The 13692-nt window shown below is 49.6% G+C and overlaps 1 protein-coding gene across 2 annotated transcripts in view; it reads left to right on the forward strand.

Annotated features, from left to right (window-relative positions):
• FAM167A (family with sequence similarity 167 member A) overlaps positions 1-13692 on the forward strand; it is a 32646-nt gene that overhangs the window by 17662 nt on the left and 1292 nt on the right. For both annotated transcript variants that reach the window (XM_040233693.1, XM_040233772.1), the window contains exon 3: positions 11914-13692. This exon is cut by the window's right edge and continues 1292 nt beyond it. In XM_040233693.1, coding sequence (XP_040089627.1) covers positions 11914-12177 — 264 coding nt within the window. In that variant the 3' untranslated portion in view covers positions 12178-13692. The remainder of the gene's footprint in view (positions 1-11913) is intronic.

A 13692-nucleotide genomic window follows, 5' to 3' on the forward strand; every position in this document is an offset into this window, starting at 1 on the left:
AAGTTCCTCTGTCCATGGGATTTTCCAGCAATAATACTGGAGTGGGTTGCCATTTCCTCCTCCAGGGGATCTTCCCGACCCAGGGAATGAGTGAGGTGCTTGTTGTCAATTGCTGACCTTCCTAGAGGCAGGTGAAGTTGGGTCTGTAAGGATGGGTGGTCCACTCCTGCCTCCAAGGAGGCCAGTTCAAAGGTAGAGTGACTGCTTGAATGTTGGTTTATTTCCAAGGCCAGAGAGGTTCCTAGCAGCGCCGTCAGGGTCTGCCCTCCCTCTCAGCCTTGACTGCAGGGCAAGTTCAGGCACTTCTGACAGCCCCAGGGACTTGCAAGTAGTGGGTGTTCCTTCAGAGTCACTCATTGTGGGTAGAAGGAAGGTGGGAATACTTAAAAACCCTGCTGGCACTATTTCTCCAGCCAGCAAGACCTGACCTTTGGTTCCCCGAGTGTCCAGGAGAGGTGTTGCCACCCAGCCATGGCAGGCAGGGCTGCCAGCTCTGTACTTGGCAGCATCGGCCCCCTGACTCCCCAGGTTTGCTTTCTTGGAAGACAGACTTGGAGGCGGGTGAAATGACCCTCTGTGACTCAGCTTGATCCGGGTTGCTCCCACTGCTAGAGGTCACAGCCTCCAGCTTTCCACCTCCAGAGTAGCCTCATTAGGGTGGCCAAGGAGCCTGGAGTTGGTGATAGAGGGGGTGGCGGGCAATGCTTCAGGAAGGGGTCAGCTAGAAAGGGCATGGCCCTGAAGCTGTGGGACTCAGCCCTCTAGCTAAGCCTGGAATTCAGAACATCGGGAACCTCTGACGCTAGAGTTCACAGCCCAAGAGAAAAGAGATGCTCCCTTCTGCCTTCTGTCTTCAATCCTAAAGCATTCCCCTTACCAGCTTGAAGGATAAAGGAAAGGGAGAAATCATCTCCTTGGCCTGTGCAGAGCCAAAACTAAAACCAAAAAAATAAAAAATAAAAAATAAAAATCCCAGCTTCCTAAGTGCTTGTCTCTGTGGCAAGAACCCCTGAGCATCAACAGATATTTTTCTCTAAGCTTCACGCAGGTGTTTGATCCCCACAGACAAAGCCTCCCGCCAAAAAGGTGTTTATGGTTGTTAGAAAAAGGAAAAGAAACCTGCCAGGTTTTAATAACTGTAAGGTCTGCTGTGTCAGGAGTCCTGTAGCCGCGGACCCAGCTGGCCCCTCTGTGCCCACAGCTCATGTCCAGCTTCTCCAGGTTAACCTTCTCTTGCCTGTGCTGCCCGCTTGACAAGCATGTGACTAGGGTGTCCACCCACTGCCCTCTGAGGCCAGTGTTATCCATTGCCACTGAATGATAATGGCCGAATGACAATTCAGGCTCACTGAGCATCTTCTGATAGGGATGGAGGTGAGAGGCATGAAGATGATACCCACATTAACCCTGCCCACCTAGGAAGCATCTTATGGTCCCCAAAGCACTTTTACATGCAGTATCTAAGTGAGAAGAATTGGAGGTATTCGCTCTTCCCATTTTATGAGAAGACTGAGGCTTAGAACGATGATGAGCCTGAGGGTCAGAGAGTTTAAGTAACTTCTCCAAGGTCTTACACAAGGGTGTGACTAAGCCAAGACCCGCATCTCCAGGCTTTGGACCCAGATCTCTTCCCTGTGTACTGGGTACCAGTGCTTACATCAGATGTTCAAGTCAGTGGGGCCAGGAGTTGTCAAAAAGCCTGCATTTAAAATTCTTCTGATCTCAGAACGGGACCCCTGTTATAAGCAATGTCTGGTAACAACCCTAAAGCAGGGATGGGGGGAGCCATGCCCGGAGCATGGTGAGAATAATTAGTTGCTCAGAGCCATCCAGGCTGGGTGCTGGCTGAGATGAGGTACGATGCACAAGGGTTTCTAGCTCTAGTGTACCTTTACTCAAGGCTCCTCCATGTAGCTGGGCTTTCTGCCTGTTGTTCCTGCAGGAGGAAGACTGTCCTGTTAATCTGGCCAGACACTGCCTCTTAGTTGTTACTAAAGAATTGATCAATAACTTCAGCTATGCAGATGACACCACCCTTATGGCAGAAAGTGAAGAGGAACTTAAAAGCCTCCTGATGAAAGTGAAAGAGGAGAGTAAAAAAGCTGGCTTAAAACTCAACATTCAGAAAACTAAGATCATGGCATCCAGTCCCATCTCTTCATGGCAAATAGATGGGGAAACAGTGGAAACAGTGTCAGACTTTATTTTAGGGGGTCTCCAAAACCACTGCAGATGGTGATTGCAGCTAGGAGATTAAGAGACGGTTTACTCCTTGGAAGGAAAGTTATGACCAACCTAGACAGCATATTAAAAAGCAGAGATATTACTTTGCCAACAAAGGTCCATCTAGTCAAGGCTATGGTTTTTCCAGTGGTCATGTATGGATGTGAGAGTTGGACTATGAAGAAAGCTGAGTGCCAAAGAATTGATGCTTTTGAACTGTGGTGTTGGAGAAGACTCTTGAGAGTCCCTTGGACTGCAAGGAGATCCAACCAGTCCATCCTAAAGGAGACCAGTCCTGGGTGTTCATTGGAAGGACTGATGTTGAGGCTGAAACTCCAATACTTGGCCACCTCATGGGAAGAGTTGACTCATTGGAAAAGACTCTGATGCTAGGAGGGATTGGGGGCAGGAGGAGAAGGGGACAACAGAAGATGAGATGGCTGGATGGCATCACCGACTTGATGGACGTGAGTCTGAGTGAACTCCAGGAGTTGGTGATGGACAGGGAGGCCTGGCGTGCTGCAATTCATGGGGTCGCAGAGTCAGACACGACTGAGCGACTGAACTGAACTGAAAGAATTGATAAAGATGTTTCCCTGGTGGCTCAGCAGTAAAGAATCCGCCTGCAATGCCGGAGACAAGGGTTCGATCCCTGGGTTGGGAAGATCCCCTGGAGGAGGGCATGACTACCTATTCCACTATTCTTGCCTGGAGAATTCCATGGATAGAGGACCCTGGCGGCTACAGTCCAGGGGATCACAAAGTGTGGGACACAACTGAGTGGTTGAGCATGGGGAGGTAGCCAGAGCCGTGTGTAGGTGCTGTGGTAGGAGGAGTCCAACGTGGGAGTCTCTCTCACCCTTCACGACTCGGGGGCAAGGGCTGAGCTGGGCCTGAGGATGTTGGCATGGGAAGGGTTGGTTCTGAAAGAGAGGACACAGACCCAGCATGGCTGCTTCAAAGGGCCAGGGGCTGAGAATGGGGGCCCGAGCAAGGAGAGAGCAAGGGAGCCAAGAGGGCTGGTTGTACATTTGAAGGGTTTGCTTCAGAAGGGGAGAAACCTGACCACTGGCCTCTTGACTGAAGGGCTGAGTGCAGAGAGCGGGAGGGAGGCAGAGAGGCGGCTGGTGCAGGTGAGAGGTGAGTGTCGGTGTGCTCACCTGCCCCTGGCAGCAGTGCCCCTCTCTCCTCTCTCACTTTTGAGCACAGAATTCCTTTCTTGGGTGTACGGTTTCCAGGGCTCCCTCTTATGAGGTAGGGGAAGGGGACGAGCAGAGGGGGTCACATCACCTGCCAGAACCCCTCATCTCCTTATGGGCTGGAAAGGAACTGTCTGTGTCCATTCCGGCTGCTGCAGGTGGAATTGATAAGCCACAGATATTCAGTTATCACAGTTCCAGAGGCTAGAAGTCTGGGATCAGGGTCCCAGCATGATCAGGAGAGGGTCCTTTTCTGAGTTAGACTTCTCCAGCTAGGTGGTTGGTAAGCCACAGATATTCCATTATCACAGTTCCAGAGGCTAGAAGTCTGGGATCAGGGTCCCAGTATGGTCAGGAGAGGGTCCTTTTCTGAGTTAGACTTCTCCAGCTAGGTGGTTGGTAAGCCACAGATATTCAATTATCACAATTCCAGAGGCTAGAAGTCTGGGATCAGGGTCCCAGCATGGTCAGGAGAGGGTCCTTTTCTGAGTTAAAGACTTCTCGCTATGTCCTCACACAATGGAAGGGGCAAGGGGACTCTCTAGGGTCTCTTTGATAAGAACAGTAAATCTTCGTTCTTTGATAAGAACAGCCCCATCATGGGGCTTCCCTGATGGCTCAGTGGTAAAGAATGCACCTGCCAATGAAAGACCTGAGTTTGATCCCTGGGTCGGGAAGATCCCCTGGAGAAGGAAATGGCAACCCACTCCAGTTTTCTTGCCTGGAAAATCTCATGGACAGAGGAGCCTGGTAGGCTACAGCCCATGGGGTCGTGAAGAGTCAGACATAAGTGACTAAACAACAGCAAAAACCTTCATGAGGGGTCCATACCCCTCGTGACCTCACCACCTCCCAAAGACCCACCTCCTAATACCAACACGTTGGGCATTAGGGTTTCAACATATGGGGAAGGATGGACACAAAGATTCAGATCAAAGCAGACTAGAAGCCACAGGCTCTGGGTACAGACCAGGAGGCCTGCAGAATGCATCACACATTCTTCTCAAAGGTCAGCCTCACCTGTGTAGCTGGTAATTTGGCCTGGGACCTTCCAAGTTTGAAAATCAAAGACCTTATCATAGAGTGTGTAGGGTATGACTCACCACTGGTGACGGAGAGTCCCTGGTGGGGCCTGAAGCAGCTCCTGCCCTCTGTCCCAGCTCCGGGGCTCTGCTCTGACTTCCCCTCCCAGCAGACGATGGCTCCAGGGGGATCAGGAGAGCACCTTGGAGGAACCCCCCCAGACCTTGGAGGAACCCCCCCAGACCCAGCCATGGTACCTGTCCCCACCCTCACCCCCAGCCAGCAACATCAGGAGACCCGCCATGCAGCTTGTACCTGCCCCAGACCCAAGGCGGGGGGCTGCAGAGTAAGTGGAGGCTGAGAAACATGTTCCACCCTCTCCTCGAGTTGACAGCATCTCCTGGAAATCAATTCACAAACACAGTTTGGTTTCTAGGGGTGTCTGAAAAGTTTTTTTTCATTTTTCCCAGCATCTGAGATTGTCAACCAGCAGCACACTTCAGTGACAAGCCTTGCTTTCTTTCCTCACAGCATGATTCTGGCTCTTTCTGAGAGGCCAAGATCAAATACGGAATCATGTTTTGTCCAGGCTTCTAAGTGTGTGTCTGAACAATGCTGATTAAAAAAGTACTGGACCTTTAGTTAAATCATGAGACAGGTTACAAAAACTGTTTCCAAGTTTCCAGCATTAAGTCCCATAGAAAAGGGAGCATGTTTCTGAGAGAGTGGCTTGGACTTTATACCCAGTCTCTCTTCAGCATCAATCAAAGATTAATTGTAGCTGTTAGGCTGGGCTTCCCAGGTGGCTCAGTGGTAAAGAATCCGCCTACCACTGCAGGTGATGCGGGAGACTCGGGTTCGATCCCTGGGTCGGGAAGATCCCCTGGAGGAGGAAATGGCAACCGACTCCAGTGTTCTTGCCTGAAGAATCCCATGGACAGAGGAGCCTGGTGGGCTATAGTCCATGGGGTGACAAAGAGTCGGACACGACTGAGCTGAGCTGAGGTTAGAATAGCTTAGACACCAGCCTTAGAAACAGGGATTGAACAAAATGTCCTCGATCACCTTGGGATTTTTTTTTTCCCCTGTCTACCTGAATAATGCCCTTTCCAAGAACTGCAGGAAGCAAGTAGATCAGAAGTAATATGCCATATAAGCTGAGCTGCTGCTGCTGCTGCTAAGTCACTTCAGTCGTGTCCAACCCTGTGCGACCCCAGAGATGGCTGCCCACCAGGCTCTGCCATCCCAGGGATTCTCCAGGCAAGAACACTGGAGTCAGTTGCCATTTCCTTCTCCAATGCATGAAAGTGAAAAGTGAAAGAAGTCACTCAGTCGTGTCCAGCTCTTTGCAGCCCCATGGACTGCAGCCTACCAGGCTCCTCTGTCCATGGGATTTTCCAGGCAAGAGTACTGGAGAGGGGTGCCATTGCCTTCTCCAGCAATGCCAGTCAAATAAAGGCAAGAATTCCACCATCTAGGTCCTTCCTAGATATGGAATATGGAGATTGGACAGGGCCTTCCAGTTTTGAGCCTTTATTAAAAAGACAGAGACGCTGACCCTAAAACCTGGTCCCAGTGACTCACCATCCATGTGGGCTTAATGCTCGCCCTGGCAAAGGCTCAGGTGTAGGACATGTGATTTGTAGTCCCCCTCCCAGGGTGGCCTGTGGTCTCTGCGGGATAAAGATACTTACAGGATTCTCAGAGGCGCAGCCTGTAACTCCAGAAATCCTATAATTAGGGCATAGTGAAAGGGTGTGTTCCCACTGGGTGAGAAAGCACACGCACCAAAGAGGGGAGGCGGGGCTGGGTGGCTGCTGACCCAGGCCCTGTTGAAATAGTTGTGCTGCTCTGAGTGCTTGGCTGCAGGCAACACACGTTTGATTCTCTGAGTCAGATAAGAATGGCTCTTAGGAGAGCCTGTTTCTTTCTCTCTTTCTTTCATTTGAGGGCAGGAAAAACTTATTGTACCAGTCATGGAACTTGGTCTCAGGCAACAGAAGCTACCACTGACTATCTTAAGTCAAACTGATTGAAAGGGGATTTTTAAAATTAATGTCTATTGGAGTAGAGTTGCTTTACAATGTTGTGTTAGTTTCAGGTATACAGCAAAGTGAACCAGCTATATATTTACATATATCCACTCTTAAAAAAATTTTTTTCCCTATATACGTCATTACAGAGTGTTGAGTAGAGTTCCCTGTGAAATACAGTAGGTCCTTATTATCTATTTTATGCATAGTATCAGTAGTGTATAGATGTTGATCCCAATCTCCCAGTTCATCCTGGCCTTCCTTCCTCCTCGGTATCTGTATGTTTTGTGGAATTTAGAAAAATGGTATCAGTTCAGTTCAGTTCAGTTCAGTCGCTCAGTTGTGTCCGACTCTTTGCGACCCCATGAATCAAAGCACGCCAGGCCTCGCTGTTCATCACCATCTCCAGGAGTTCACTCAGACTCATGTCCATCGAGTCCGTGATGCCATCCAGCCATCTCATCCTCGGTCGTCCCTTTCTCCTCCTGCCCCCAACCCCTCCCAGCATCAAAGTCTTTTCCAATGAGTCAACTCTTCTCATGAGGTGAGAAGTACTGGAGTTTCACCTTCAACATCATTCCTTCCAAAGAAATCCCAGGGTTGATTTCCTTCAGAATGGACTAGTTGGATCTCCTTGCAGTTGATCTTATTTGGAGAGATTGGTTGTTTCTTAAGGTGAAAGGTGAAACTCCAAGGGAGGGAAGATGTAACTAAAGGTGGTAATTAAGTTGCTTTGCAAGAGGAAGGGCTTCCCCGGTGGCTCAAGTGTAAAGAATCCACTTGTCAGTGCAGGACACTCAAGTTTGACCCCTGGGTTGGGAAGATCCCCTGAAGGAGGAAATGGCAACCCACTCCAGTATTCTTGCCTGGACAATCCAAGGGACAGAGGAGCCTGGAGAGCTACTGTCCATGGGGGCCACAAAAGAGTCAGATACAACTTAGCAACTTAACAACAACATCTGCAAGAGGAGGAGGGAGATTTCTCCAGTTGTCTTTGATGAGATGAGGGGGTATGATGAGTGGAAAGGCTCCAGGGTGGGGGGATAGAAAGGGAGAATCGAGGGTGGCGGCCAAGGAAACTCAGGAAACAGAAGAATCTGCGTGTGTAAGTGGTTTGCTGTGAGGTCTCTTTGTCCGAGTCTCATGGGTCATTAGTGATTTCCTGGAGAGTTAAAAGAGGAACTGACTACTCCTGCCTCTGGACTGGCAGGAATAAAAACAAGAACTGCAGTAAAACGGTGCGGAGAACAGTATGGCGATTCCTCAAAAACTTAAACAGGATAACTACATGATCCAGCAATTCCACTTCTTAGTTTTCACCCAAAAGAAGCAAAAGCAGGGACTCAGAGCCTGCTGCACCTGTGTTCAAAGCAGCGCTATTCACAAGAGCCAAGAACTGGAAGCAGCCCAGACACCCATTCACCCATGGATGAGCGGATAAGGCACATGTGAGCTATACACTCAGTGGAATATCCATCAGCTTTAGAAAGGAAATCTGACTCGTGCTACAACGTGAATGAATCTCGAATGAAAGAAATATGACGGTCACAAAACAGTAAATAATGTACTGATTCCACTTACTCGAGGTAACCAGATAGTCAGATTCAAAGAATGGTAGTTGCCAGGGGCTAAGGGAGGGGAAATGGGCAGTTATTAATTAATGGAGATGGAGCTCCAAGTTTGCAAGATGGAAAGAAATTCTGAAGAGAGTTGGCAGTGATGGTCACACAGCAATGTAAAAGTTTTTAATGCCACTGAACTGCACACTTCACAATGGTTTAGACGGTCAGGTTTTATCCTCTGTGTATTTTAACACAATTGAAAACATCCTAGCGGTGGGGGAAAGAGCCTCTTAGCTCTGCACATTTTACTCAGGTTTCTGCAGGGGCTCATAAAACTTGATTCTATATGGATTTGGTTTGATTGCAGTGAAGTTACCTCTTCACCGAGGACTCCGTTTAGGATTTAAGGTGTGGAGTCCCCTTGGAAAACTCCTGTGTGGTCTGCAGAGGAGGTGGGGATAAGGCCAGCGCTGCTGCTTTTTCTTGAAGCCCTGGAACAAACACTGTTTCTTTGACTATCAAGTGAAATAGTGGATTTCTATTCAGGAGTCATAACAAAATATGTCTTGCAGGCGAGTCCTAGGATGGGCTGCTCACATGATCATGTGTCCTCAGGACCAAGGCAGTGGAGGAAACAGAATTCCCAGCCCCTTCCAGTGTTGGGGCTCCAACAAGGGGAGTGACCAGGTCACCACCCACCCCCCCGGAAGCGGTTTCCTTCCTTCTAGGCAGAGGTGAACACCTCCAAGCTCAGTGGGTGGCAGGTGGCTCCACCAAGGTGGCCTTGTCCAAGAAAATTAGTCAGGTGCCTTACTATCACCGCTCTTTCAGCTGATTTTTCAACCCTAAATTGTTCTCAGACTCTTGACCAAATCTATTTGCCATAGAAAAATAGCCCCTTTCTCCCATCAGGCATCCCCACCCACCACATCTCACAGAGACTTGCAGACACCTGGTCGAAACTGAAATTCTCCAACTTTAGAGGATATTTTCAGATTGAAGATCCAATGAGGCCAGTTTCTGGGTTCACATCTGAGCCATAGGCTTCCTAGCTTTCATAGAGATCGATCTTCAAATTACAGGAAACCTCAAAAAGAAGTGGTTCAAGCCAAACTCGCAGAAGACCATGTTAAATAAAGCAGTGATGTGAGCTGGCACTATCTTTCAGACAAACTGGACCCCCATCTCCTTCAGAAGGGCTTAGGCAGCACCTAGCCCAGCTTCCAGATAAGTGAATGAATGAACAGTCACCCTCTGGCGAGCCTGCCATCATTAATTTGGCTCTACTAGAGTTGTCTGATTGGCAATGCATCTGGGTTGTGATGCCCAAGGATTGAGAAGTAAACAGATGAACTGGATGCTGTGAACTTGCTGTTAAATACTTGATGGTGATGGTCATTAAATACTTTGCTGATCCCCAAGCAAGACTTCCTATCTTGATTTTACTCATCTATAAAATCTGGATAAAAGAGATCTGTAGAAGTACATTAAACAATGAAAGAGAGAAAATAGAGCAATGAAATGCTTATTGGTGGAGTCCCTAATTTTTCTGCAATGCACTTGATTCTAAGCCTGAAGAGGGAAAAGTGAGAATGTTAACGTTTATTTGCATAACCAGCAGGAAAGTCCCTCTGGAATCTCACAGTTGGTCTTTCTAAATCAGTTTGGCTCCAAGCACTGGCTGAACAACACAGCTGAGCGTGAAGAAACAGAAGTACATAAACATTAACCACTTGCAAGCAGAGCAGAGTAAACAGTGAGAAGGAATCAGATCTCGTGCCAAGTAAGAGCAGCTGGTGGCCTCAGTGACCAAGTGTCATTAATGGAAAACATTCCACTAGGAGCCTGAAGAGACCCTGGGAATGAAGCTGGGACACTGAATAGCTCATTAAAACTCTTCTGGATTCAACCAAACTGCCACACTGATACCTTGGGGCTGGCAGTATGGGTCCAACAAAGTTAACCTGTAAGTGAATTTTGGAAACTGTAAATGTGTGGCCAGGTGAGGAGTTATTATCCCATTTCTTCCTCAGTAGGAAAAAATAAACAAACACTAACTTTATCATGAACCTTCTCCTAGGAGAAGGAAATGGCAGCCCACTCCAGTGTTCTTGCCTGGAGAATCCCAGGGATGGGGGAGCCTGGTGGGCTGCCGTCTATGGGGTCGCACAGAGTCAGACACGACTGAAGTGACTTAGCTTAGCTTCTCCTAGGTCATGGGCACAAAACAAGTCCCATGCCCCACAATCCAGCTCTACCTGAAGAGGTAGAACTTAGAGGTCAGAGGTTTGGGCTCTGGAGTCTGACTTCTGAGCGCCTCATCCCAGCTCGGTCAGTTGTGAGCTTTGTGACTTGTCATGAGGACTGGCTTTGCTGAGCCTCTGCCTCTTCATTTAGAAATTGTGAGTGCATGTGTGCATGTTAAGTCACTTCAGGCACGTCCATCTCCTTGCGACCCCATGGACTGTAGCCCTCTAAGCTGTTCTGTCCATGGGATTCTCCAACAAGAATACTGGAGTGGGTTGCCATGTTCTCCTCCGGGGGATCTTCTCGACCCAGGGATCGAACCCGAGTCTCTTATTTCTCCTACACTGGCAGGCAGGTTCTCTACCACTAGCAGCATCTGAGAAGCCCAGAAATTGGGAGTAGGATGGTGATATTACTTCCAGAGTTGTAGTGAAGATTAAGTGTTGCATATCCACATACCCAGTTCGTGTCTGCCCCCGCCCCCCATTCATATGTTGAAGCCCTGGGCCCCAGTGTGACAGTGTTGGAAGGCAGGGCCTTTGAAGATGATTAGATGTTCCGGTCATGGGAGTAGAGCCTTTTGGTGGGATTATTGTCCTTATAGAGGAAAAGAGACCAGAGCACTCTCTGCATCACGTGAGGACACAGAAGGTGGAAGAACCTGTCAGCCAGGAAGAGTGTCCTCACTGGGAACTGAATCAGCACACCAAGTCCTTGAACTTGGACTTCCCAGCCTGCAGAACCATGAGAAATAAATATCTGTTGTTTAAGCCACTCAGTTTATGGTATTTTGCATGGTGGCCTGGGCTGACTAATACCTACTCAGAAAGCTTAGAACAGTGCCTAGCTCACAGGAAAACATCCAATAAAGATTAGCATGTATTTATGCTTGGCTCTTTTGAAATAAGAAGTATTGCAAATACTCTTAAATGTTTAAAGAATAAGGTGACAGCATACCCACCACCCAGCATATAATATAAAACAGCATCAATAGAGTTGAAGCCCGGAATACCTTCCGCAATCGCAGTCTCTCCTTCCTGCCCAGAGTAACCATGCTCCTGAACTTGGTATTTATCATTCCCATGCACTTCTTTATACCCTTACTCCATTTGTAAACAATGAGACTGAGCTGGAGATGCTTCCAAGCCAGGACTGACCCACATGCCTTCCAAAAGGATTTGGACACAGTATCTAGCTTAGCGCAAGGGGCTGCGGCAAGCGTGTCCTCATTCGTCACCTCACTCTATGATTTCACCTCCCTGACCTGAGAACAGGCTACTCTCTGTGCTGTGCTTAATCGCTTAGTTGTGTCGGACTCTTTGCGACCCCATGGGCTGTAGCCTGCCAGGCTCCTCTGTCCATGGGGATTCTCCAGGCAAGAATACTGGAGTGGGTTGCCATTTCCTCCTCCAGGGGATCTTCCCAACGCAGGGATCGAACCAAGGTCTCCCGCATTGCGGGCAGATTGTTTACCGTCTCAGCCACCAGGGAAGGGACCCCAAATGATGATGCTAGCCGTTCGCTAGGTCTGTTAACCGGGGTCTGTGCCGGTCAGGGACTGAGCAGCACCCCGGCTCCCCCTGCAGCCTGGCGCTGACGCCTCCCCTCCGGGCTCTTCCTCGGCAGATGGAGATGCGGCTTCAGGACCAGCAGCTGGCGCGGCAGCTCATGCGCCTGCGCAGTGACATCCACAAGCTGAAGATCGAGCAGACCTGCGACCTCCACCGGCGAATGCTGAACGACGCCACCTACGAGCTCGAGGAGCGGGACGAGCTGTCCGACCTCTTCTGCGACGCGCCCCTCGCCTCCTCCTTCAGTCTTTCTGCACCACTCAAGCTCATCGGGGTCACCAAGATGAACATCAACTCCCGCAGGTTTTCTCTGTGCTGAGAAGCCCTAGACGGGGCGGTGGAGCCAGAACGAGGGTTTGGGAGGTGGACCGGGGATGTAGGAAGGGAGCTGAGGCCCAGCTACCCCAGTGGGTCTCTCCGGAGGCAGGGTGTCCCCGGGACAAGTGCTCTTGGAGCCCAGCTGTGGAGCCCAGTGTCCCCACGCCTGACCGTGGTTTAATACCCAGAGTCCTGCAGACCGGCTGCTCCATCCGATGTTCAGTGAGACCTCGGTACCCCACGCACACGTCTCATCTCCCCCACTCAGTAACCCAGATTCCTGTTTCCCAGGATCACTGGTGCTATGACCTGGGAACCCAAAGTGGGGGGAGGGGGATGGCCAAAGCTGTGATTCTTGCAGAAGGCTTCCCCAAGGACACTGAACCCCGGAAGGGAGGTGATTAGACACGTCAGGGGCGCCCATGACACTGTCACTGTGCTCTGAGGCTCGCTTCACCCTAAGTGGCTGACTCAGCAACCTCAACAGGGACCCACCAGCAAAGGAAAATCAAAAGGAATAACAGGTGACACTTGGGGAAGTAGGCCCCACCTGCCACCAGTGCCCTAGGCAAGGTCTTGGACATCGGCCCCACAGGTGCCAGGTAAATCGTTTCCAGTATGTGGGGTCCTGCCAGTGTAGCCAGGGTAGAACAGGCAAGACTGTTGCCCACTCTGGCCACATACACCTGTCCCAACCTCCAAATAACCCCTTTGCTGTCACCCCACAACCTGGGATAGGGAGGGCCTAGGGCTTCCCCGGGGGGGCCAGCAGAGGCCTCCTGGTGGATTCTGATGTTGTTACCTTCGTCACCTTCATGCCCTCTGCAGAAGCTCGCCCTGAGCCTCCTCTGAGATTCTGTGCCTGATTTAAACACCTAACTTTAACTGAATCAGACTGTAACTAACCTATGGCCAGCTTGTTTATAACTGTTTGATTTTTGTCCAAATGGCGAACCAGTGGGTAAGTCAAGTTTGACAGAGGTTCAGAGTTTGGTTTTAAAAGGTTCTCCCTAAGGACAGGTGGGAGAGTCAGCAAGGTGAGGACTGAGACCTCCACAGTTTAGGAAGTTAACCTAGTAGAATGCCCTGTGCCTGGGGTTTTGGGTGTTTGACCCAAAGTCTTTGATCCTTCTAGCCAAGCCCTCTGGTTCATTGAAGAATACAAGAGGCTAGTGGAGGGGAGGGGAGGGCACCCCAACCCTGAGGCTCCTCAGCTCTTTAGTGGCTGTAGAATGTGGATGTGTTAATTATAATCATTATTAATAATGCCTACACCAATCATGTATCAATGAACTTGAATTCCAAAGATGGTACTAAGGCTTTGCCAAACCACTGCCAACCTCTCTACTCTCCACCTCACTCAACCCTGTCACCTCCCAAGTTGAAATTCTGCTTGCCGTCAGCATTCTGTTGTCAAAGTGAGGTGTCCTATTGCTGTCTTTCCTGCTTCGCCCTCCTGTAGAGTTTTATCAAGGCCCATGCATACTTGCACACACACACACACACACACACACAC

This window comes from Oryx dammah, unplaced genomic scaffold (genome assembly GCF_014754425.2).
Source record: "Oryx dammah isolate SB20612 unplaced genomic scaffold, SCBI_Odam_1.1 HiC_scaffold_1, whole genome shotgun sequence".
Classification (NCBI taxonomy): Eukaryota; Metazoa; Chordata; class Mammalia; order Artiodactyla; family Bovidae; genus Oryx; species Oryx dammah.